At 37.1% G+C, this 27,419-nt stretch overlaps 1 protein-coding gene and 1 long non-coding RNA gene across 3 annotated transcripts; both read right to left on the reverse strand.

The window, feature by feature from the left end:
- Nucleotides 1–332: 332 nt before the first annotated feature.
- Nucleotides 333–11,135, reverse strand: LOC122139782 (eukaryotic translation initiation factor 4H-like). Its single transcript, XM_042739040.1, has 5 exons — nt 10,978–11,135; nt 4,025–4,218; nt 3,677–3,741; nt 1,815–1,908; nt 333–603 (listed from the first exon to the last, which is right to left on the reverse strand). Exons 1-5 carry the CDS (start codon nt 11,034–11,036, stop codon nt 476–478), a joined length of 540 nt encoding a protein of 179 aa, XP_042594974.1. The 5' UTR covers nt 11,037–11,135; the 3' UTR covers nt 333–475.
- Nucleotides 11,136–12,480: 1,345 nt separating this feature from the next.
- Nucleotides 12,481–23,517, reverse strand: LOC109045057. 2 transcript variants are annotated; one of them, XR_002010323.2, is made up of 3 exons: nt 23,222–23,517; nt 13,521–13,702; nt 12,481–13,376 (listed from the first exon to the last, which is right to left on the reverse strand). It is a non-coding gene; the product is annotated as an uncharacterized LOC109045057 (long non-coding RNA). The 2 variants fall into 2 exon arrangements; XR_006156528.1 differs by lacking the exon at nt 23,222–23,517 and adding an exon at nt 13,926–14,199.
- Between the last annotated feature and the right edge of the window lie 3,902 nt (nt 23,518–27,419).

The following is a 27,419-nucleotide window of genomic DNA, read 5'->3' on the forward strand; positions in this document are numbered from 1 at the left end:
TATATAACTTAATACGGTGCTGACAATTATTTCCATTATTGCATTATAACTTTACAGTGCATACCTGCAATGAAAATATCAAATAAATAATTATTAAAAAAAATAATTTAATAATTTTAAATTAAAAAAAGATTGTGTTGTTATTATTATTATTATTAATAACAACACTAATAATAATAATAACACTAATAATAATAATTATTTTATATATATTTTTTTATTTTATATAATAATAATAATTATTTTATATATATATATATCTTTTTTTTGTAACACCCCCCCCCCCCCCCAATCCAATGAAGTAATGGAAATCTTGTCCTACAAACCTACTAGGCGTTCATCCAGTAAGTTTATTGTAAACGTGTTTTCTGATCATTTTTACAAGCAGAGGAACACATCTGAATTGTCTGTGGTCATATCACGCCACAGATGTGTGGTATATCAGATTCTTGCTAAAATGACTATCTAGAGCCGATCATCTAGTGCTAATTCCCCAAGGGTTCGAGTTCTTGCCCTGTTCACACGCCGCACCTCCTCCAGACTGGTCGAAGTCGTCTCTGGAGTCACGTCCCCCTCCTCTGGCCCCACGTGAGCCACCACGGCCTGAAAGGACAGGGGGCTGTTTAATAGGGGCAACAATTCACAGCTGAGATCAGGGTGAAAGAGAAACGGTTCAACTGAACCCATCAGATCATCAGTGCTAACAGGAAGACAGCAGCTGGACAGGCAAGTTTTAGCCTATAGGAAAGCAGATTCATTTGTTAGAGGGAAAGGGTTTTCTATTGAGTGATGAAAAAACAGAAAAGCACAGAGAAATCCGAAGATGAAAAACATGTACATGAACAATGACTGTGAGAAGCCATGGCTTTAAAAAGATAGTTCACCCAAAAATACATTTACGTCATCATTTACTCACCCTCGAGTTGATCCAACCCTGTAAAAAACAATATTTTGACCAGAAACCGTTTGATTACTCGCATGGTTGCCACAACTTGTGTGTGAGTAAATTACAGAATTAAAATTATATGGGTGAACTATCCCTTAAGAAATGCGTTTTTGTGTAGTATGAGCAGTGAATTAAATACTTGTAGCTATATGCAATATAACCAAGCGGAGACCGTTCAGAATAAGAGACAGAAGACACAAAGCTAATATCGAGCATTGCTTAAGGGTTGGCAGTACCACCAAAATCCTGGTTATGGCACATCACGAAGAATTTCAACAAAAACGTTTTTTATTTTTTTTAAGCATATGGTATTGAAATTTTTGGGGTAACTCGTCATATTTTCTCTAAAATAAAAGATCATAATGTCTACTAGCAGTCAACTGTGGCTGGGCAAGTTGAAGTGGACTAAATGATTAGCATCAGAGAAAAAAGGTCTTTCACCTGAAGATCAAATTTGTCTTTTTATTGAATTAAAAAATAAATAAATAAATAAATTCACAACTTGAGTTGTGCCTGTAACTGAACAAATTCTTAATTTACCATCGGACTCTATAAAATGCAAGTAAATAAGTTAAAAATCCGACATGCCAAAAACTTCAGTAAACTATACATGCTACTCTACATGACCATATATCTTGTTTTATTATTATTAAAAAATAAATAAATAAATAAAAATACAATGGGAGCGCCAATCCCTAGCATTGCTCATTTCTGAGAATTTAAAGACCACAACATTTGAAAGGAAACACAAGCAATACATCAACAGCAAGAAAGAGAAAGCAGCACTAATAGAAGTACAAGATAAAGAGATCGTGCTAATGCACGACGGTAATATTTAGATATATTGATTGGCGCACACACAGAGTACCTCTGTCGTCTTTCCGGAAGCCGAAGCCTCCGGCACCACGTTCTTGCCTTCGGCCCTCTGCGATATCCACCCTCAAAGATCGGTCCCCTAGCAGCTGTGAAAGAACTTCATACTTAACACACAACTTCTCAAACCAGTACACTAGCGCTCAGAAGTTTGCGGGTGGCAAGATTTTTTGAACACAGCCCCTTATTCTCACCTAGGCTACATTCATTTAATTACAAATACAGTAAAAACAATACTACTGGGAAATATAATTTTAAACAGCCTTTCTATTGTAATGTTTAAAAATGTAATTTATCCCATATTTAGCATCAGTTTGTGTGCTGCTACTTATTTTTGTGGAACTTTTGTTTTGATCCTTAGATGAATATAAAGGTCTGAAAAAGTTTAGTAAAATTTAGCCTTAATAATCCACAGTATGTATAGGCCTCTGCCAATGTGTAGTAAATTACCTATAAAATCATTTAAAGTTAGACTGGATTGAGATGAAACTAGATCAAAGCACAAAGCAAGCTGTTGCTAGCTAGCTGCTAATTTTATTAAATTTTATATGGTAAAAAAATTACACTATTACACCTTTTAACTCTACATTTTTAATGCTACGTTTTAATTGATATGATTATACTAAAATACTTATCAGGTCTATCAAAAAAGGATTTTATCTTTCAAAACTATGAAAACCAGTTGTGGAAAAATCACAGCTTTTTTTGCAAAGAGGGCAAGAAAGGATGACAGTGAGACTGACAGGTAATATCTGTGTCTGATAATTGCATAATTTGTAAACAGATAAATTGTGATACCTTTGACATTTCAAATATACTTTGGTATCGATGATGTTTACATGTAAAATAAGTTGTAATCGCTTTCTTTTACTATCTAGCCTGACAGTGATCGTTTTTTCATGAATAAATAGGATAAGAAAAAAAAAAAAATCACAAATTGTTTCTTATTGTATTTCTGTTTCTTATTGTATTTATTTTAAATTTAACATTTATTGTCAATATTGGGCTTGTGGATCATGGGTACTAGGGTACTCTTTGCTGTGTGTGGATGACCATGTCGGTCAGCCACCACCGAAGACCAATTTTGACCCACCAAAAACACATTTTCCGGAAAACTTTGGTAACAGTTAATTTTTTTTAAATAAATTTTAATGCATCCTTGCTGCATAAAAGTATTAATAATTTCCTTAAAAAAATCTTAAGGACCCCAAACTTTCGATCTAAAGTGCAAGTTTTAAACAGCTGTCAAGCTTATCTATTAGGGCTGCACGATACTGGAGAAAGCTTGAGATATTTAGTTTTTCTGCTATACATATTGCGATATGAAAAAAAAAAGATGACTTGAATAGCTCTATTTGGAAAAAAATATTCAATGATTGGGGAGATTTTGCAGGCGAGTAAATCGATATAGAAAATAAACAAATTGAAGGCATAGATAAATATAATCGCAAAAAAGATACAAATGAAATAAACCATGCTTTATATTTTCAAGTTAAGTCTTACAGTATTCAATACAGAAATTGAATAATCAAATGTAAAATAACACTGCATAGTCTTCATTGTATAAATGAAATCTGTGTTAAAGCTACAAAAGTGATTTTTCTCTGTTTTGTTGTTGTTTGATTAACATTCACGACAGAAAGCAGGAACACTTCTCAATTGTTTGAGGATGTGCACATCGTGATATCGATGCTGAAACGATATATCGATATACCTACGTGGCTTTATCATTATTAACTTTCACCATCAACATAAACAAAAAACTAAAACTATTCCTATTCATAATTACAACAAAAAAACGCAACCACAAAAACTAAAAAAAAAAAAAATAAAATAGAGTGTAATCAGGTGACTTACAGCGCCATCGTATGTCAAAGCCTCTTTCAGAGATTCCAAGTCGTCAAACTCTACGTAACAGAAACCTGGAGATCAAAAACAAAAACAATTTGATCATCAAGTAGATGCGTTTATTCACATTGATTTTCAGTACAGTACATTAATTCAAGTTACATCTAACAGCATGTGGTTTCTCTGAGGATCGAACCCATGACCTTGGCATTGCTGGAGCCACGTTCTACCCGTCGAGCAACACAAAGATAAACTAGCCACACATTTTGAGGTTTGATTCATGTCCGCAGCACAAAGTTTAGTACTTAGGCGAAAACCCAGTATGAATAATAAGCAAACAATTTAAGATCAGCCCACCTTTGAACTTGTCTGTCTCTTTGTCTCGCACTAGTCGGACGCTCCTGAGGCTGAGGTCTTTGAAGATGGCATCTATGTCTCCTTGCACTGTGTTGAAGGGCAGGTTGCCGACGTACGCCGTGTAGGGCGGCTCTGTGGGGAGCTCCTTCTGCTTCCGGGGTCCGCCTGGGCCTCCGCCACCACCGCCTCGGGGTCTGTCCGAAAAACAAACAACCTGATCAGTTCTACACTTTCTAGAACTAACAACACGCAGCTAAGTTATTGATCTAGACGTGTGCTTCCAGCAGGACTCAAACACTGCACATGAAAGACGCACACTGACTGATGATTACAACGAAATAATACTAAGAGTAATGTTTCAAAAAATACTGAAAACGCCAGAATATTTATTAAAGAGAAAGAAACTGAATCAACAACCAAACAAGCAATAAATTCCATACCAAAAATAACAAAAAAACAACGGTTCAGCTGCGCTGTTGTTTGGAATAATTTTCATTGGTAAAAGAGCAAAAAATATATACAATTCTGTAACTCAATATTTTTTAAAATAAAGCACTATTTTAGTTTTTGTTCAGTATTCATTTTAAAAACTATCGGTCAATTAATCGGTATCGGCCAGTGTGGTCCAACCTAGCTATCGGTATCGGCAAAATCCAATATCGGTCGACCTCTAGTACAAACAGCCATACATTTGATCTAAGAACATTTTTCAAGTGTGATTCATAGAAACTAACAAAGAAAAATAGTGCTGTCAAATGATTAATCGCTAATAATCTCATCCAAAATAAAAGTTTTTGTTTACATAACATGTGAGTGTAGCCTACTATTCATATTTATGATGTATACATAAACACACACACGCACGCATGTTTATCAGGGCTTGAATTTCGGCATGGGGTGGTTGGGACTGTGCATAATTCTACTGATTCCCACAGTTTCATCGCTTGTAACGCGGGAAATTTATGCAAATATTTCAACGTGAAAGACGCTCACGACAGATGACAGAATGTATAATTTGCACGTGCTTTGGAGTCTTACAATTTTAAACATTCAAGTGCTCAATTCAGTACTTGTGAGCTCTGTGACTTTAAGATCATTTTTGTGAGCAGCCTTACACCCAAAGCACGCACACAGAGACGCATCTGAGAGTGCACACCTTTGCGCGTAAACGGGCAAATACATACCAACCAGAGGTCGACCGATATTTGTCATTTTTTAATATATCGGCATCGGCCGATATCCGTGTTTAGTAGCGCCGATTTAAATTCAGGCACGTCAGCGGGCAGCCCCGTGTTATTGGTGCAGTGGAAAGTGCTGCTGCCGCATGTGTAGGACCCCAAGCCAAAACTTTTGGAAGATTCAACAACAGTCCTGGGAGATAAAGGTAGTCAGAGAATTTCACTCTGTAAATGGGGTGGAGTAGGTGGCAGCTCTCACAAACACTGCAGCGTTACTCCGCCCTGCTCACAGACAGCACCGTGCTCGGAGAGACAGCTGTCCTGGAGCAGCACAGAACGGTGAATGACATTTGTTCGGAAGCATGGTTTGATGCAGACAACAGCCAGGTTTCCATCCAACTCATTTGCATTTAGGGATGTCAATATTTGATCATTTCCATGATCGATCGTCGTTTAAATTAACAATCAATGAATAAGCTTAATACTGCAAAATGCGTCTGCAGCGGTATTATTATTATGTGCAAAAGCCACTCGGAAAAAAAGCCTTCTCACCCAAATTAAAGGGGTTTTAGTCTGAATAAAATGCTAGTAGCAGGACTGTAAAATGAATATGTGATTATGATCATTTGATAAAATGAAGGGAGCGCGCTGTACATTTGAGATCATTTTACTTTTGTTGACTGTTTCCCGTCAAGGAGACCGCTGAATGCGCCTCTTTAAATGGTTTCGTGGTGCTCGTTGTTGTATTTTAAAATGCAATTGCAATGTTTTCAAATGACACTATAGTATTAAAAATAAAACTATCCCAAACGTAGGCTAACTGTGGCCTAAAAGTTTTTTTTTTTTTTTTTTAAGTATCTTCCTCACAATATAAATATGAATCAACAACATTATAAATTCTAAAACACAAATATAATGGGTGATTGCAGTTTAAAAATATGTCTAAAAAAATACCCTAACTTCCCCCTCAAATTAAAAAATCCCCCCATAAGAGCCAACTAAAGGGGGAATTCCCCCCCATTTTCCAAAACACAATTCAGGCCCTGGTTTATATATTAAATATATTTATAGATAATTTATATGAATATAAATATATACATGTAAATGCATGTAAGTATTTTCAAAATATACACTGTATGTGTGTGTATTTATATACACATTAAATGTACTCAGCACATACACGTGATTAATTGTGATTAACCGTTTGACAGCACTGAGAAAAAAAAAAGCAAATACCTCTTCCACGCATGGTGAAATCTATAAATCACAAATGATTTTGAAATGATTTTTGTGCACCGCTGAATGGTTTCAAATCTCTGCTTGTAAACGCCCCCAATTAATGTGTCCAACATATAACAGAGCACCAATCAACACTGAAATCCTTCACTTGAGAATGATAAGTAGTAAGAATCGCTAAGACTTCCAAACAGCTGCAGTACTTTGACTCTCTGCCACATGAGAAAGTTTGTCCATCTGCTTAGAAAAAAAAAAAAAAAATGAGCATTGACAAGGTTTGAGAAACTGGAATGTGGGTGTGTGGTCACTTCTGTTAGTCTGCTGCACACTGGACAGTTATGAGTAATAATAAAAATCAGTAATCCTAAAAATCATCAAATTGCATATTGGCTTGGCCCACACATTGGTCTATTACTGGTAACAAAGTGTGATAAAGTGCTACTGAACAGACACAACGTGCTTTGGACTGAAATATTGCAGAAAGCATCTTTATTTATTTTCTGTATGTAATAGGAGATTAAGGGGCCGTTTACACAATGTTTTCAGCCAAAAACGGTAAAGTTTGTGCGTTCTGCCTGTCTGTTTACACGACAACAGTGTTTTGGAGACTGAAAACGGGTTTCAAAGTGCAAGTTTTTGAAAGCGCCACAGTTATCGTGATGTCATGCGCATGCGTAGTACGTGTTAGGTATGTAGACATGCGCAGTACGTGTCGATTATAAAGGCAAGCGCGAACAAACATACACAACAATGACGGATGTCACAAACAATGTCACGTGTGGATTTACTTCACAAATATTACAACCAACAGCAGAGATGCATCATATACAACATATAATCGTCACTTCCCTACAGGTAATGTTTACTAACAAGGTGACAGCGCCAACTACTGGCCTGACGTGTGTATTACAGCGTTTTGGTCCATTTTCGCGGATATGTGTAAAAGCAAATCGATTTGAAAACATTGTCGTGTATACGTGAAACTTTTTAAAAACGCACTGTTGTCGTGTTGTGCTAGAAATAATACTATTATTTAGTAGAATGTATGTGATACTGCTGCTACTACTGTTGAAAAAATTAATAAAACTTTATTTTTTAAAGAAATAAATCACAATATTTCAAAAATTTTTTAATTTTAAAAACAAATCCCTTTTATTTACCAAAAAATAAAATGTGTTTAAATTTCATTAATTAAAAGACAAATTAAATTTGGGTGAAACTTGTTTACTGTTTTTCATAATTATATTACTTGTAGAAAAACTTTAAACAACTGTAAATAAGTATAAAGAATGCCATTGGTTTTATTTTTAGTGATAAAAAGCGTGTTTTTTTTCTTAATTAGCATATTTTTGTGTTTTGCTTTGGTACCGAGAACCGTGGATTTTCACTGGTATCCGAACCGAATACTGAAATTTTGGTACCGTGACAACACTATCCCATACAAAGCCAATCTGTGAGCTTCCGCTGGGATCCAGTATACTACAGACATTCCCTCTGTTGTCAGACGGAGGCCTGAGACGAGTGTACAGCGTGACATCTCCGCTCTGTCTGGTGTTTTCAGTCCTGTGCTGGCCACAGCTAATGAGTACCACCGCAAAAAAACCCTGCGATATCAAAAACTTAAAATACTGCGGCGCTAGGGACCAGATGGAAATACCATGGTACCCTCACACATGGATGACATTTATGTTGTACCATTAATCAGCCAATATCTGGCCGTTTCAAGCTCATCAACTGGTCAACCTGCCCAATACCGGTGCCAAAACTCGATAGCCTCAATTAATAAACGCACAACACACATTTATTGTGATTTTTTTTTGAGGAGTGGAAATCTTACATAACATTATAAATGTCTTTACTGTCACTTTTGATCAATTTAATATATCCTTGCTGATCTTTTGAATAGTTGCACATCACCGTTTTCACTAAAATATTAAGCAGCAAATAAGCTTTTGTACTAATATACACTACGAGCATTCAAAAGCCCGGGTTCAGCTAGAATTTTTATTTTATTTTTTTGGAAAGTAATTACAGAAATGAATACTTCTATTCCGCAAGGATGCATTAAATTGATCAAAAGTAACAAAGACATTTATAATATTACAAAAGCTTTCTGTCCGAGCTAAATGCTGTTCTTTTGACCATTCTATTCAAAGAAACCTGAAAAATAAGTTTAACACTGATAATAATCAGAAATGTTTCTTGAGCAGCAAATTAAATCATATTAAAATGATTTCTGAAGGACTGTGTGACACTGGATTAGGGATATGCTGGTATCAAATTTTCCTGTTGCGATTAATTGATAATGCTTTTGTCACGGTATACGGTATTATCACGGTATTGAAATTTAGTTTTAAAAAAGTGGTCATAATACAGTATAACAGGTTAAATAACTTTTTTTCTTATAACAAAAATAACTGAACATTAAAAAACAAAAAAACAAAAAATAAAAAAAAAAGTTAAAAACATTAAACATCAAAATAAAAAAAAACAACAAAAACCAACACTTAACAATAAAAAATAATAACTCAACATTAAACCAAAGCAAAAACAAAAACATTATGCATTAACACAAGGCAAGTTTATTTATATAGCACATTTTGTACACAATGGTAATTCAAAGTGCTTTACATAAAAGAAAGTAAAAAAAAATCATGAAGAAAAATAACCTCAAAAATAAAACAAGCGATTTAAGAACTTTGAAAATGATTTAAAAATTGACTTAAAAAGAATTTAAGACTGTTTAAAAATAGAAAATGATTTTACATAAAATATAGTGCAATACATAAAATATAGTGTAATCAGTTCGGACATCGCATAGTGCTCATTCAATAAATGCACAGCTAAACAATGAGCAATAGCTGCATTTGCTTTAGAAGTTATTAATCTTTGTTAAAAAATACAAGTCTTAGTTCATGTTAGCTCATTAAATAGCACAGTTGCAATTTTCAATTTTAACAATGTGTTATTAAATATTGGAATACCTAAGATTAATGAATGTTCAGAAGAATTTTTCATTGGCAGTTTGTTAACTAAAGAAGCCCTAATGTAAAGTGTGAATGAACAATAAAGAATCAAAAAATTTCAAACAATATCTAGGGCATGTTGTAGTCCAGATTTAAAAAAAAAAGTTTGAAAATAAATAGCCTATTAAGTCTAAATATTAAAGTATTTGGCTCTGTGATGAACACCATAGCACATCCACAAATCTGAATGGCTACTTAAAATTATTTAAAAATGGTTTAGAAAGTAGCAGCTGCTTTATTTATGGGGTTTACAGGGTAAGGGCTGCAGTTTAGCGCCATCTGCTGTCAGAGAGTGAATGTGCTTTCATTCAGCGCATCACGTGTTCCCCCATGTGCTTCTCTTACGTGCTTGTTTACATCAGAGCGCATGCTTCTTTCAAGCAGCATACAGCAGTGTCGTGCATTTTGAGCAGTTAATAGGAAAAAATATTCTTAAAATGCATTCCAAATTCTGAATAATTTGTAATATATAATTATTCACGGTATTTAGAAGTGCCCACAATAACAATATCGTGCATATTCGTTACCGCGATATATCGCATTACCAAATACCGGCACAAGTCTACACTGGATACTGGAAAGCTGAGCATTCAGATTTTATCACAGGACAAAATTTATTTTTAAAATGCATCAAAAACGAAAACTGCAATAACATTTCACAATATCACAGTTTTCACTGTATTTTTGTTAAAATGAATACAACAAGTTATTTCAAAAACTCATTCCAAACTTTTTTTTCCTTATTAGCAATGATGCAACATGGTCAGGGAAGCCTAAAGTACAAAACAGAACTCATTTTACCAGGTTTACATTCATCCAATAAGCACTTACTTTCTGTTTCTATATTTAATAGCTGATAAATGTCAGAGGGGCAGCACGCGGGTATGCAAATAAAGCCATAGCACACACGTGCATGCCATCAGGTCGATCTGATGGACGGAAAACACAATAAATCTCAGTTATGATTTGGACTTGTGCTGCTGACCCGAGAACAGCGTGAGCAGAGGCTGAACGCTCACCTGCGTGGACGTGATCATTTCCATGTGCACTGGATTTCAACGACACCCCGAGGCACTTCAAACAATAACTTTACAACAGTGCACGAGCAGAAAGATGGAAGTAGTGGAGATGAGAAGAGTTCCACTCATAAGAAGTAATGCAGTGGGTTTAAAAACAGCAGAGTAATACAGACGGGAGTCAGAGCCCTGATCGAGGCCCTGCGCTAAAACACGCCGCCGCACTGATCACTCAAACCGATGATGACACCAATAACCATATTCTGTAACAATAAACGAGCAGCGAGGCTTTACATAACGTCTGCGTGCACGGAAACGACGAGTCGGCTGCGAGACATGAAGCCCATGTGGGCTGAGTTTCGTGGCCGGCCCTCATTCATCACAGCGGGAGCTGCTGCGTGGCCTACCCGCGCTCGATGTCCCGCGCTCACACGCGCCCCGCCGCCGCCTCCCGCCACACCCGCGCCTCACCGCTGCTCTCACGCGGCTTTCCTTACCCTCTCCCCCCTCCGAAGCTCCCGTAAGCCCGGTCATCGTAGTTATCGTAATCCGCCATTGACGAAGATGCTGTCCAGAGCAAGCAGCAGTCTGACGCTGAAGGACCCCAAAATATACGGCTGCGAGGTTTAGCTGCCCTCTGCGTGCCTGAGGCGTTGCCAGTTGGCGGTTTATAAAATACATCTGAGTAGTGAAAGAGTAAATAGGTTTAAAATGTCAAAGTATGACGTACGTATATTCACGTTGGAGTCTGTATGCAAAAACACATTTTTAATGTGAATAATGGACGATTTTTTCAACCGGCCAACGGCGAGGAGACTCGAGATGCGATTGTATTTTTTATTTTAATTTTTTTAATTTTATTTTTTTTTTGAGTCAGTTTTTATACAGTCTATGGTAACAGCTAACTCTTTTTTTGGAGGAACGTATCAGTGGGGATTCAGTGTTTGGAATGTTTTAAATGAATTCACCAAAAAGATTCATTCATTGGCCCTTTCTGTTCTTGCACCAGAACGTATGCGATAGGCGTGTGAATCTTTGAGTAGCCAGCGAATCGATTCGATTCACGATTCATAGGTGTTCGATTCGATATATAACCACTTATATTTTGCTCATCTTATTTGTGCATGTTTAGCTTTGAGGATGTTACCATAGACACTGGATTGACTGATTAGCTGACTGATCAATTATTTATTTAAAGCCACATACAACATGTAGTTATATTCTAAAGTACACATTTTCTGAAATAAGTTCGTGTTGATTCTAATAAAATGTTTTGAAGAGTTTAAATATTAAGCATTAATGAATTGATCTGTGACACTGTTTTATCTTAATATGTGTCTCATTAAGGGATATGCAAGCTCTTTTTTTTCAAACTAAGCATGATTATTACATGAAATCTAATCATTTCAGATTTGTAAACACAACTTTACATTTTCTGTTATCTGTTATGTCTACAATGTGTCGATTTGTTCCAAACCTGTATTACTTTATTTCTTTTGGTTGAGCTCAACTGTATATATATATATATATATATATATATATATATATATATATATATATATATATATATATATATATATATATATATAATTGGTTGCTTTCATTGTTTCTTTCTATATATGTCCCAAATACAACATATTAATAAATATACACATTTATTGTATAGACAAAAAGAGTGAGTGAGACTAAAAAAAAAATCTTAAAGCCATAGTTCACCCCAAAATTAAAATTCTTCAGGAAGAAACTCAGGTTGGGAGCAACTTTAGGGTGAGAAAATAAAGACAGGATTTTTATTTTTGGGTGATCTATCCCTTTAAGGCTTATGTTGGCCCTTCAGGAAGGTCTGCTGAGTAAATACTGCTATGACCTACTGCCCTCTTATATTTAAACTGAACAAAACACCAGTATTTATAACCGTCATCCAAGAAAAACAAATTACAAAAGACAAGAACAAAAACAAGAAGGAAAGAAAAGCCAAAAAAAACAAAAAAGAAAGACAATTTCTGAGATTTAGCCTGGTGGGAGGATGCACATAATTTTTATAATGTTAGCAATGTCTTGCACCATCATGTGGCTGTGAGAGAAAAAAAAAGAAAGAAAGAAAGAAAGAAAGAAAGAAAAAAACCTGGCTTCCCACCAGCCACTTCAGATGAATCATCTAACAGACCGTGAGAAAAGTTTTAAGCAAAAAATAAATAAACAAATATATAAAAAATAAATTACTAATTAAATAAATCTGATTGTTTTCTGTTGGTTTCAAAAACTGGAACATGATTTATATAAGTTCTGTCCTTCAAACTAAAATTCTACAATATTATGTTTTGCAATAGCATTTCAGTGAATTCTGTACATACTGGAAGACATTCAGACGAGAAGAAACTTTTGTGTATTTTACGTGTTGTAAAAAGTATATGGACCGTTCAGCTTCTCTGAAAATGTATGTCACTGCATTAGACAGATGATCATCAAACCAAGATTTACAATTTCTTTTACAATCATTTTTGCTTTGATATAAGAACCTTCTTGACATTTTTCAAAACACTAGACAAATAATTCACAACCGATGATCAAAATGCACTTCGGAGAGAGGAGGTGAGTGTGTGAACGGGGTCCTGACGAGACGCCTGTGGGTGAGGGAGAGAGAGGGGCAGAGAAAACAGAAGAAGAGGCAGAAAAAGAGGAGGTTTCGCAGGTGGTTTTCCTCTTTATTCACATGTTTCTCTCGCTCCGAGTCCACCAAGGCTCAGGTGGAGCAGGTCAATGATGAGGCCCCATCCAGCACGGAGACCCCGGAGGTCAAATTGATCGATTTCGGCTGTGGAGACCTCTTGAGAAGCTCGTCCAACATCACTTACAGTAGAATGTGTTATCTAAAAACAAGTAGTCCCTCCATGTGCTAATCAGGCAGGACACAGCAGAAAATGAACAATGGACTAACAACATTCTCAGAAAGCAAAGGATAATTTAATTTTTGTTGACTAAAATGAAATGCCATTACAGTTAGAGTAAAGTGAGAAAAAAAGTGGTAAAGCAAACTTACACATGTGGCAAACTCTTTCCTTCAGGGACAGCAAGGTACTGTCCCCCTGAATACTTTGAGAAGGGCGAGAACTGTGCGAAACAGGCGACGGCATGGTCGCTGGGGGTGCTGCTGTTTAGGATGATCACCCGCCTTTTCCAGATCTCAACGACATCGGATGAATGGATCAGACACTTGTAATTCTTAATCACACAAAACAGAAAAAACAGTGGCTTTATAATGGATAATGCAGGAATATCTCCCAGCTTAGAGAGCAAGTGTAAAGTTGAAGAACACCGACTACGTTCAGTAAACAGTACACGCATGCTGAACGTATACAACGCTGATTACGTTCTGGGGTACTCTCCAAAATGTAACTCGGGGAGACGGATTAATGAGAGAATTTTCATTTTTGGATGAACTAACCCTTTAAAGGTAATAATCAGACTTCTCTCCATCTTTTTGCACAGAATGCTGCCGTTTCATTCGAGGTTGCCTGAAGAGTGACCCAGAGCAGAGGATTCATCTGGAGGAGATGCTCTTCCATGACTGGTTCAGATATTTTGCCATTTGCTTGTTTGTTTATTTATTTAGTTTTATTTTTTGGCTTTTTGTTGGTTTGATTATTTGAATATGGACATGAGCTTCTTAACATTACCTTTCATTAACTGCTGCAACTCTCATTCAGTCAATCCTTATATACTACACAGATGACAAGTTGTATTTTTAAACCTTATGAAGTATGTTTTTCTAATTTGTACAATATCTTATTGTGTTGCAGGTCCCTCTGTAGGTGATGGAGGAGAGGGTCAGCTTTGTATCTGGTGGGCTAACAAGGGTCCATCTCTCCAGCCTTAACGTCTTGCAGTGCTGGCAGGCCTTGGTTGTGTCTGGCGCCTTGGCTTGAGGCAGTAGTTTTAGCATCTTACAGAACTACTTGCCTACGGATGTTAGTTAAGTCACCATTCAATCATATTTTTACAGTTTTTCTCAGTCGCTTTGGTGCATTTCTCAAATCAGAAATGAAATTCTCAAAACTACTTGTACAACCTCCACATCATCTAGTCATTTGTACACATCCTAAAACCAGTTTCTCATTCTTTTGAACAAGTTGCGATGGCTTTGGTACATTCATGCAACTGATTATGTACATTTGTCTGTCTATTCCTACAGTTGCTAATGTCATGCTGCTCAAAATGTATTATATAGTTCTCTATGCAACAGTCTTACCCCCCAAAAAATCTAGGCATTAGTCATTAAATGCAAAATGGTTGATCTAGTTGTCATAAACATATTTCTATTAGAGTTTTTGTAAATTTGTCATGAATTGTGCAGGTGAATCTTGACTTTCACAAATGAAGAGAGTGTAGATCAGCTAATAACCTCTGAAATTGCTCAAAGGTGCATCTCATGAACCTTCAATTGGAAAGCATATATAGACATAGGACAACACTAGAGTTACAAATTCTGACAATGGATATTTCCTCTCCATTGGCCTGGCAAATCAACAGTAGTTCTGTGGCCGCTGTGTCTGCTTTTGGTCAAGTTGAAGCCAGTCTCATTCACATAAATGAAGTTGTGAGATGGTTCACTTGACACCAATTCCACGTTGCATTGCAAAGGAAGATATTCGTTGTGATGTAGAGGAGAATCTGTGGGCCGACTGACTGGCACATCAGGAGGTGTAGACAGACTGCACTACAATTCCTCATACAGTGCAAAAGCAAAGTTCTGTCTAAGGGGTGTTTCCTGTGTTTGCCTTTATAATTTTGTATTTTTGCCTTTGTGCCCTTATTTCTTTATATGTCACAATGACGTTGTAAGTCACAATGACTTTTTTATGTATGTGTGTGTGTGTGTGTGTGTGTGTGTGTGTGTGTGTGAGAATCATATCCAGTCTCTTTCAATCAATACCCCACACAGTAATGTGTAAATTTGTACTTTTAAAATGGATATATGGCATACGTAAGGAGTGCAGCTTTCTGGAATTCAATACAGTAACTTTCATCCAAACTGTTGCCATAGTTTACAGCAGGTAATACTAACAGAGTGCACTGTAATATTGACAACATGACTAAGCATTTTGACTATCTTGTTTGTGATCTATGACTCAAGGGCTTTTCATTCTGATGGCACTGATATGTTGACTGACATAAATACTTACACAGTAAAAAACGTTGGGTTGTTTTTTTAACCCAACCGTTGGGTTACACATATTGGGTCATTGTGTTGGGTTATCTTAAAATTTGTTGGATCATTTATTTTCGGCGTTGGGTTATTTTTAGTTATAACCCAACTGTTGTGTTAAACATGGTTCCCGCCTCACTCCGGTTCAAATTTTAACGGTCCAGTCAGCGACTCAGTGGACATCAGCGGCAACCTGCCTGATTATGAAAGGTAAGTAACTGTTAATATAATGTTAATATAATTTTATGATGTATATAACTGTTATTACATTAAGTAATGTGTACTGAAACGTTAATTAAATCGTAAAACTATTTAAAAAAAACGAAGTTTTAATTCCCTTTAGTCAGTTCTTCCCCAGATCGATTGTAAATGAATATGCTATTCCCGTTTGCTTGCTAGCATTAATAAATAAAAACATTAGCTGAAAGACTAGCAAAACCGTTTAGAGAAGTATTACTTAACGTTAATAAAAATGTCTGGTGAAATGTGAAAGGGCGCCGAAATCTTTAGGCTAGAAAAGCCGCACGGACCATTTATCGGATCGGACCAGTGACTGAAGCTGCTCGAGCGAGCCGAGCCGAGCTCACACATCAGTCATGCGACAGACACCAAGCGTTTGAATTCGCTGAATTTTCTGTTATAGAAGTTCAAAACTCAGACGAAAGAGCAGAGTCGCAAGGCAATCCGCTCTTTTAGCAGAAAATTCGTACCAGCGCCCCAAGACTACATAACGTTACGTTACTCCTACAACAGAGCGTAAAACAAGCCATTCGTCAGTGTATCAGAAACAAAACAAAAAAACAAAAAAACAACAACAACACAAACATAGGCTATAATTATTTTATATAGCCATGCATATTGTATTAAAGCCATTACAGGAATAATGGAATAGCCTGTAATTATAGTAATTTTTTCTTATGAAGCTATAACAATTTTGCATTTATATTAAATGTGTTATACTAAACATGTTTTTACTTATGTTTTAGATAAATGGATTTCTTTGTAAAGAAAAGATTATTTTACCAATCCTTGCTAAGTTTCTGGACGTTGATGGTGTAAGGACCCTTGCTGTCTATGGGAGGGTCAGAGAGCTTCCAAAAATCAACAAAAATCATACTAACTTGTGTTCCAAAGATGAACGGAGGTCTTACGGGTTTAGAACGACATGAGGGTGAGTAATTAATAACAGAATTTTCATTTTTGGAAGAACTTTCCCTTTAAGGTGTTTATAACACAATGCATATGGTGACCACTGTAGCATTTTTTATTAAGGATATGTTTATTTCTTGAAGTATAAAGGTATGTCCTTGGTGTACACATTTGTGTAGTTTTTGGTATACTGGTATGTGCACATTTGTGGTTTGAATTTGTATACCGTATGTGCACAGATGTTTAGGTTGTATATTTCTGTACTGTATGTGCACATCTGTTTTAAAATGTGTATTATGTGAATCTGTGTAGGTTTTGAATTGGTAAACCATATGTGCACATTTGTTTTGAATATTTGTACTGTATGTTGATATTTGTGTTTTGAATTTAACATGTATTTGAATTTATGTATATTGTTTGTGTATATTTGTTTTGAATTTAATGTGTATTTTGAATATTTGTACTTCAACATTTGTTTGCCATGTGTTCTGCATGTTCACTCGTGTATTTTGAATTCAATATAATTGTGCACATTTATATTAAATACTAGGCTCATCAATATTGAGTAAATTTGTCATTTAAAACTTAAAAACTGTTTTTAAAGCAGATTTATTGTCTTTTCTACTTAAATAAAACATCTGTATTTGAAAACTGTGTATTTTATTCATTAAAATAATCTCATGAATAAAAGTAATAGTTAACCCCCCAACTGTTGGGTTATTTTTTAACCCAACTGGCTTTTAACCCAATCATTGGGTTAAAAATAACCCACAGTTGGGAAGGTGCTATACCAACCCATAGTTGGGTTACTTGTTGGGTTATTTTTAACCCAACTTTTTTTAGTGTGTACTTTTGAGAGATAAACTAAAGATTTTAAGTAAGTTACAGGCTTTTGCAGGTAATCCATTGTGTGGTGCTGTTTGTACCAATTGTTTTGAGAAATGCACATACTTCTTTGCAAATAGACCCCTTAAAAGTTTGTAAACATTGCAACGTCTGCGGGTGGGCGGGGCTTAGCTGGAGGCAAAAAGAGGCGCAGACGCAATGTAGACAAGCGTAAACTAGCACGATTTAGGAGGGATTTATTAAACATGGATGCAGAAGAAGTTTCGGAGCTGTCCGAATATGTACAGTCACTGACTCTGCGGGACCGTGACAAAAAAAATAATAGTAAAAAAAGTGGGAGTTAGCATACATTTATCAATTAATTCAGCTGATCACTCAGTTCACTGACCAAACTGGTTATCTGACCAAAATATAATGACGAGTGGATAACATTACAGTAGCCTTATTTATTTATTTATTTATTTTTACCTAAGCCTGGTGTAGTTCTTGTATCTTGTTCTCATTGGAAACATTTTAAACCAGGTTTTGGATATTCCCTAGACAACATATGAATTACTTTCGGGTGGTTTGGGGAATTTGGTCAAGGCTTATTGTCTAATGTAACCTATCGCTGGGCTAACTATGATTAGCAATGTGGATTATTTTAGGAGACCATTCAAAGGATGGCACACACATACATCGCTATATGTTTGTTTAACATTTAAGCTAGCAAGTGCGCTGAAGGTTGGCGACTTTTCACCTATAAAACATAAACTTGCTGATTTGTACTAGATAAAACCCAAACACAACAGTACATATGCATAGATTATTTTACCTAATATGAAGTGTGCACTGCAAACACGAGCATTATTTATGATCGTCTCTGTCTAGTCTGTACGCCGTATTGCATTCAACCACAATTGTATTCTTGATTTCTGTGAAGGAATGTCGGCCGGGATCCGGTGAAACTTTAGTTTTGAACCAAAAGTGCTGTTCCTTCTATTCTGGCAGCCAAAAACACAACAAGACGACATTTTAAAGTCAAAACCTCAAACTTTTAGCGTGCCTGCTATGAGTTCTTCCTTATGTTTTGCCTCCAGCTAGAGCGGTGACGTCACAGTGACGTAGGCGATTAAGGGGTCTATATTAAAGCCCCGTTCACACCACCAGCGACTTTTTCACTGTTTGTCACTTGTGGCTGGCAATTGAGGTCACTACTGGGTGTTCCCACTACTTTTGCCTAGTTACCCCGTAACACTGCACTACAGCAGATGAGTCACGTGCTCTCCACTGACTTCACTCCCATCGGTTGTCGCTCGAGAAATTTGCTTCTTATTTGCATAAAGTTGAAGAATTCTGAACTTTTGTCACTTGACTCGCATCGCTTGACACGCCACATTCCTTCGCCAATGGTCACTGTCACTTATGTCGCCGGAAGTCGCCAGAGCTCCATTGAAAATGAATAGGATTATGTTGCTCTGTCGCTGTGTGTTGCTGGCGGTGTGAACGGGGCTTAAGGATGATTCGAGAAATGAACCAAAGCGACTGAGAAAAACTGTAATAATGGAGTCACCCTGAGCTCCCTGTCAAGCCCCTCTCATTGCTGCTCCAGAAGTTCCTGCCGCTGGTGTCTGGATCCCAGAGATCCATGTCACAGATGCATGAGAGCACTCAGTCATGGCCACAGATCCCCCTTTCTCAGCTGCCTTGGGTTGAGAGATCTTGTCAGGGCCGCGCCAGAAAGGCATGTTAAGGCTGCCATAAAGGTTCATGTCACTGCTCAAGAACCTGCTGAGGCTCCAGAGAGGGTCCCGACTTGAAAGTCCCAGGATGCCCATTTCACACCTCTGCTGGTCCCAGAGGTCCCTCAAACTGCCGCTTCCTGCCACAGGCAAACGGCTCTCATGGATTCTGTCATAGTGGCTCCAGAAATCACTGTGAAAGCCACCCTAAACAATCCTGATGCTGCTGCTCCAGAACCTACTGAGATAAGAGAGGTCAGAGTGACAGGCACCAAAGAGGTCACTTGACAGTATGCCTTTTCAGAGCAACCTTGGTCCCAGAGCTTCCTGTTCCAGTTCTTGCTGCTGAAACCTTAGAACATGGAGCTCCAGCTGCATGACCATCCGGGTCACACTGTTGCCCACCACAAAGGTTCCTCTCATGGCGGTGCAGAGATTCATGCTGCCAAAGAAACTCCAGCCAAGGCTGCCCCAGTGTTTCCTTTCATAGCCTCAGGAAGATCTGGTGATCAAGCTGCTCCAGTCCCAGAGCTTCTCTCTCAACCTCCCTGGTTCCAGAGGTTCCTGCTAAAGCTGCTCTGGTGGCCCTCCATCCTGAGGAGAGATCAAACATTATGTGCTTGGAAAGCTGCTCAGAGTCAATGCGAGTTTCTTACAGAATGGAGAGTTTGCATTTGGCATTTATTTGCATTTAAGTAATACACATTGTTAATTGATGCTTGGGATGCTGGTGTGCTGGTGGACCAGCATTTGTTGTCTTTTGGGTTTTGATATGATCCCAGCAAGAACAAAACAAAACTTGTGCATGTGTTACATACAGTGGGTACGGAAAGTATTCAGACCCCCTTAAATTTTTCACTCTTTGTTATATTGCAGCCATTTGCTAAAATCATTTTTTCCTCATTAATGTACACACACCAAGCATATTGACAGAAAAACACAGAATTGTTGACATTTTGCAGATTTATTAAAAAAGAAAAACTGAATTATCACATGGTCCTAAGTATTCAGACACTTTGCTGTGACACTCATATATTTAACTCAGGTGCTGTCCATTTCTTCTGATCATCCTTGAGATGGTTCTACACCTTCATTTGAGTCCAGCTGTGTTTGATTATACTGATTGGACTTGATTAGGAAAGCCACATACCTGTCTATATAAGACCTTACAGCTCACAGTGCATGTCAGAACAAATGAGAATCATGAGGTCAAAGGAACTGCCTGAAGAGCTCAGAGACAGAATTGTGCCAAGGCATAGATCTGGCCAGGGTTACAAAAAAATTTCTGCTGCACTTAAGGTTCCTAGGAGCAGAGTGGCCTCCATAATCCTTAAATGGAAGATGTTTGGGATGACCAGAACCCTTCCTAGAGCTGGCCGTCCGGCCAAAACTGAGCTATCGGGGGAGAAGAAGAGCCTTGGTGAGGAGAGGGTAAAGAAGAACCCAAAGACCACTGTGGCTGAGATCCAGAGATGCAATCGGGAGATGGGAGAAAGTTGTAGAAAGTCAACCATCACTGCAGCCCTCCACCAGTCAGGCTTTATGGCAGAGTGGCCCGACGGAAGCCTCTCCTCATTGCAAGACACATGAAAAAACACCTGAAGGACTCCAAGATGGTGAGAAATAAGATTCTCTGGTCTGATGAGACCAAGATAGAACTTTTTGGCCTTAATTCTAAGGGCGGTATGTGTGGAGAAAACCAGGCACTGCTCATCACCTGTCCAATACAGTCCCAACAGTGAAGCATGGTGGTGGCAGCATCATGCTGTGGGGGTGTTTTTCAGCTGCAGGGACAGGACGACTGGTTGCAATAGAGGGAAAGATGAATGCGGCCAAGTACAGGGATATCCTGGACGAAAACCTTCTCCAGAGTGCTCAGGACCTCAGACTGGGCCGAAGGTTCACCTTCCAACAAGACAATGACCCTAAACACACAGCTAAAATAATAAAGGAGTGGCTTCACAACAACTCCGTGACTGTTCTTGAATGGCCCAGCCAGAGCCCTGACTTAAACCCAATTGAGCATCTCTGGAGAGACCCGAAAATGGCTGTCCACCAACGTTTACCATCCAACCTGACAGAACTGGAGAGGATCTGCGAGGAGGAATGGCAGAGGATCCCCAAATCCAGGTGTGAAAAACTTGTTGCATCTTTCCCAAAAAGACTCATGGCTGTATACGATCAAAAGGGTGCTTCTACTAAATACTGAGCAAAGGGTCTGAATACTTAGGATGTGATATTTCCGTTTTCTTTTTTAATAAATGTTCAAAATGTCAACAATTCTGTGTTTTTCTGTCAATATGGGGTGTTGTGTGTACATTAATGAGGAAAAAAAATGAACTTAAATGATTTTAGCAAATGGCTGCAATATAACAAAGATTGAAAAATTTAAGGGGGTCTGAATACTTTCCGTACCCACTGTATCATGTTCCTTTTGAAACTGGTTTGTGTTTGTAGTTAAAGACCAAGTAATATTAATATATTATTTTTATATTATTAGAAACATTTTACCAGCGACATTGATTAATAATGCAACTATAAAATTTTCAGTTCTATTTTCAGAGGGAGCAAACGAAATTACAAAGTTATCATATAATTCAATAAATCATGTTTTAACCCTATATTGATTTTCCTTTGCATACTTAATGTGTTAAATAGGGAAATATGCAAGCAAAAACTTTTTGTCCCCATAAAGTAATTCTGAACTTGCATATAGACAGCTGGCCTACTGACACTCAACCCTGCTGTTGAACCAGCATCACCAGCTCCATTTTGCTTGGGAACAACATGGATATGCTGGTCCACCAGCTAGACCAGCCAGGACCAGTACTATACCAGCACTAACCAACATAAACCAGCACTATACCAGCACTGACCAACATTAACCAGCCAGGACCAGGAATATATTAGCATAAACCAGCACTATACTGGCATTAACCAGCAATATACCAGCATAAACCAGCACTGACCAGCTTTAACCAGCCAGGACCAGCACTAACGAGCAAAAACCAGCACTATACCAGCACTGACCAGCATTAACCAGCCAGGATCAGCACTAACCAACATAAACCAGCACTGTACCAGCATTAACCAGCCAGGACCAGCAATATACCAGCATTAACCAGCCATGACCAGCAATATACCAGCACTGACCAGCACTAACATGCATAAACCAGCACTATACCAGCACTGTACACATCTACTTTGGGTGCCAAAGAAACACAGGTGGTCTATTTTAAAAGTAGTATCTCTTTTGGCCTCCCCCAAAACCTCAGTTGTCCCAATAGGAATGACAACTCCCAAAGTCCAACTCCAAAGTTATGATTGTATTATAAGTGTAGTACAGTCTATCTATGAATAACTTTTAGAAATGACATCTGGCAATGAATAAAACTAGCAGATTGATAAATGGACTTTTTAAAAGGAATCTAAAAATATTTAATTTAATAACAGACCATTTAATAATAAAAAGTAACCACAGCCTTTAAATGACCAGACTTTCCGGTAATAGTGATGCATGTTACCAGCTGGTTTGATTCCCATGGAATGCAGAAATTTGATGTGTATCTTTAATGCAATTTAAGTTCCTTAAAAGCATCTGCCAAATTAATAAATGTAAATGTATTTATTCACACACACACACACACACACACACACACACACACACACACACACACACACACACACACACACACACACACACACACACACACACACAACACACACACACACACACACACACACAGGTATGCAGGAACTCCAAATGCAAGTATTGTATGTTTTGATATAATTTCATATATAATAGAAGAGTCAGATTACCTTGTAAATTCCCAGTTTCTGATACTTTTATTAGTTCACTAATCCAAATCCATGGCACTATGTAAAACTCATTTGTGCAGACAGTCTGATGTTTTAAAGCAAAATATGAACTTTGGATCATTCTCAAATAATGCTGCTGTCATTGGGGACGGACTATGTACTAAGACATCCTAATATTCATGCATAAGAGTTACATGAAACCTCCACTGGATGGAGACAGAGTCTGATCTTCCAAACCTTCGGCACACAAGGCTAAACCATACAGACTTGTGCTTTAGTTAACATGAGATGGGTGGAGCAAAACTGCTTTCCCCTCCCACATCATGACCTTCTCCACCCGTAAACTCCATTTACACTGACAGTCAGAGTGTTACAACATAATTCTGCTCCACAGAGAGGGAGGGAGAATCACCTGACTCTGTATTTATAGGGCACACTTATATGTGGAGATGTGGGAGGATGTGATTGTTGTTTTCTTTCATGCTAGCTGCCACAGATGAGTCTCACCCAGAGTTCAGTAAAGTGTTGCGTCCTCCACAGTGATAACTGATAGCAGAATGGCCCGAAACACTCTTGTGAGCTCACAGCATTTCATTACTATGCACTAGAGATGTATGATTGATTTATGTGTAAACAGGGCACTTTATAGTGCTGAAAGCCTCTCACAGTGTTTGGATTTTGGAGATCGATGAGGGGACAAGCTCATAGCAGCAAGCAGAGAATACTGAAGAGAGTCGTGTCTCAACGCAGATGTGCAGAAATGGCTCAGGCTTGTTTTGAATGATGACTCCTGAAATGTTTCTATCTATATATATATATATATATATATATATATATCTATCTATCTATCTACCTACCTAAACATCATTATTTCTGCCAGACAATCTATCTATCTATCTATCTGTCTATCTGTCTGTCTGTGTGTCTATCTGTCTGTCTGTCTGTCTGTCTGGAATTGGATGAGTTTGGCTAGATAGGAAAAGCATGCAGCGAACAAGGGTCCAGTATACATGTAAATGCTGTGAATACTGTGAAAGCATCCCACGATGCACCTCTTCAGAAAAGCCTTGAATGTGCAGAGTTTTAAACTACATAACATATTTGTAACCTACCTCAAGTCATTTTAATCAAGATCTGTTTTCATAGAAGTGCTTGGAAGTGCTGTATACCATTAACATTGCAGCAGTCCATAACCATTATTCAAGGTTATAATCATCAATTATTTGAATTAAGAACCATTAGTACTATAACTTATTGCTTCAGCCTCCACCTCATAAAAAGACAAATTTGACAAAACAAACTGTAATGTCAAAGCAGGTTATTCTGAATCATAGGACTGCACTTCTGTCCTTGAAGTTGGATGATTATTCCTTTTTGGGCTGGAATTGATTCAGTCCATGAATGGATGTGCTTGATGTATAGGTGTTCCTGTTCTGTGATGTCTGTCCTGTAAGAGGCCTTATGAATGTCAGGACATTTTCATTTATGCATTTAGCAGATGCTTTTATCCAAATCGACTTACAGTGCAATCAGGCTATACATTTTTTTTTTTTTTTAATCAGTATGTGTGTTCCCTGGGAATTGAGCCCATGACCTTTTACGCTGCTAACGCAATGCTCTACCACTGAGCCACAGGAACTGGACACCAAATTAACCAAATGAACCCCAAAAATGAACACCAAAATGATAATCACAACTAGATTTTGTATTAAAGTAAACAATTACTGTAATACAATGTTCTTCATTTAAATGGCAAAAAAAGATGGTGTAGCTATTTAAAACCAAGTTTGGTTTTAAGACTTTTAATATGTTATATTTTTATATTGTCTTATAAAATCTTCAAAAAATTAAGGGGTTTGTCAACCATGCCCACCCCAAATTTTCTACAATATTCTGGTCTCTAGATATGATTTGGGTTCCCCGTTCAATTTACAGTAAGTTTGAGATTTAAGTTTGCTATTTTACTGTACACTGGGTGAAAATGGCAAGTTTGGTCTCTTAAAAAAGTGAATAACGGAGATTTTCTCAATACATCAAAGGTTGACATGTTATTATTCTGAAATTATTCATTTGGTCACTCCAACGATTATCAGAGGTGTTGGATTCTGAAAGATGAATTGACAGAAGAGCAGGTGGAGCGATAATGGGTCACTTTGCACATTTATGGAGCACAGCACAAATGATGTAGTAATTCTTCTCTACAGGGATTGGCCAGGTCTTTGGAATAGATTAGCAGCTGATTAGAATGCTCTGTCTTTAGTAGTAGTACACGAGGGATGGTAGTGTAAGACGATGTGTGGATTTCATTAACAAACTTTAACTTGAGGGTTAACACCTCGTTCTGTATCTCAGCATATGGCCAGGAATGCAAGGCTCCTGAGGGCCAAAACATTTATTTCTTATTACAGAAGGTTAAACATTTTACTAGACAACTGAAATCTCACAAAATCACGTGCAGGTCCAAGTTTAGGAATTTAGGACTTTTAAAATGTTATTTTTTTTTTTTTTTTTAAATCGTATATTTTTGCACCGTGACATATTTTTATGAAAATTAAGTACATTTCCCTCTAGCAAACAATTTTGTCATATTTATTATTTAATATTTGTAGTATTTCCTTGTTTTCACAGTATTTTTACTGTATTAAAGTAAAAAAAAATACTGTTCTTAACATTCTTTTTACAGTACATTAATGAATTATCATACAAATTGTCATGATGACTCAAAATGCAAACGTGTAAAAATAAATAATAATGTTTTTTGAGTATTTTTTATATTGGGGTGGGGGGGGGGGGGGTAATAAGACTTATGAGATTTATCCACATAAAAAAGCAAACAATACAAATATATGTCAAAAGAAAATTCACACTCTATACTTCACATATTTATAGATATGATAATGACCAAACACGTTTTACAATAGCACTAATGGGTTAATTTGTAAAAGGTTCCTCATTAACATTCAAAAGGTCACACTGTGGCCAATTAAATGCTTCAGTATGCCAGGATATATACAGGAATTTTGAGGTAATGTTCAGTCAGTATTTTCATTATATATTTAATTAGCTTTTTATTTAAATAGCTCGGTTATTCTGGAAATTGATTGGCTATTGCAGCTGTCAGTATATACATTCTGATGCTAATTATGCAAAACTTGATCAATCAGAATGAAGCATTCCATAAAAAAAAATGCTGAAGGTGAATATGTAAAATCCACCAAACTGTTTTTCCAAACAATCCCTCCATCTGCTATTAACTGAAAAATATCAATAGTCCCGCCCCAAGCTCACGCCATTGGTCAGGATGCTCAAATAAACAGAGCAATGTTTTGACTGCAGTCCAAAGAGTCTTTACAATGTTTGTCATGCACCACTTATAATGCCTCCTATGAATTTGTCTGACCATGTCTGTTTTTTTCTCTCTCCAAATTTCAGATCTAAAGAAGAACAAGTGTGACAGGCTATGTCTATGGCTACATTAACATCAACAGCTCAAATTAAATTTTTACCCAGCAGATTTCTCACTGGAATGTAATAAATCTCAGTTTGAATGCTGCAGGTATGAATCATCTTCATCTTGGAGGTCAGAGTAAAGGTCTCTGAGGATATTAATGCTCTTTCTCGTATCTTGACATCCATTTATTTAATCGGATGGACAGACAGACCTGAGCACTGTAAATATATTTGACACTCTTGTGCCCTTTTTCAAACCCATCCTAAAGAGTCAATGTATTGCAAGCTGAACGGTGTCATCTGGAAAACACTTCCAGATGTTCTGACAATTTAGCAAATTAAATATTTTTGCTTCGTATTGCAGTTTCCATTGTGACAGTTACTCAAGAATCAGTCGAATCCTTTTGGAAACCTTTTGTTTTACCAGTATTTTGAATTACATGCTGCATTGTGTTGTGTTTTAGAGTTGAAGGAAATAAGGAAGAAGGGAGAACATTTACTGAACAGCAACTCCAACACAGTCACGTAAGAAATTAATTTCTTTAGTCCTACTCAAAGATAGCAATTATGATTCTTCAGTCCCTCATATGTAAAATACAATTTTCTCATCAAATATTTAATATTTTTCTGTTAAACTGAATTTAATACTATCAGAACAATTAACACAGCAAAACAGACTTTCATTTGACCATACAGCATCACACAATATGCAACACATTATTTTCAGATATCTTTATATAAAAAAGGG

This window comes from Cyprinus carpio, chromosome B15, assembly GCF_018340385.1.
Source record: "Cyprinus carpio isolate SPL01 chromosome B15, ASM1834038v1, whole genome shotgun sequence".
NCBI classification, from domain to species: domain Eukaryota; kingdom Metazoa; phylum Chordata; class Actinopteri; order Cypriniformes; family Cyprinidae; genus Cyprinus; species Cyprinus carpio.

Bases quoted from the DNA above. Each gene is read 5' to 3' on its own strand.
- LOC122139782 (XM_042739040.1), bottom strand. From the start codon at position 11,036: ATGGCGGATTACGATAACTACGATGACCGGGCTTACGGGAGCTTCGGA. The intron at 3,742-4,024 runs GTGGGCTGATCT...TTTGATCTCCAG, and splicing joins AGAGACAGACAAGTTCAAAG to GTTTCTGTTACGTAGAGTTT. The intron at 1,909-3,676 runs GTAAGTCACCTG...GTTCTTTCACAG, and splicing joins CTTTGACATACGATGGCGCT to CTGCTAGGGGACCGATCTTT.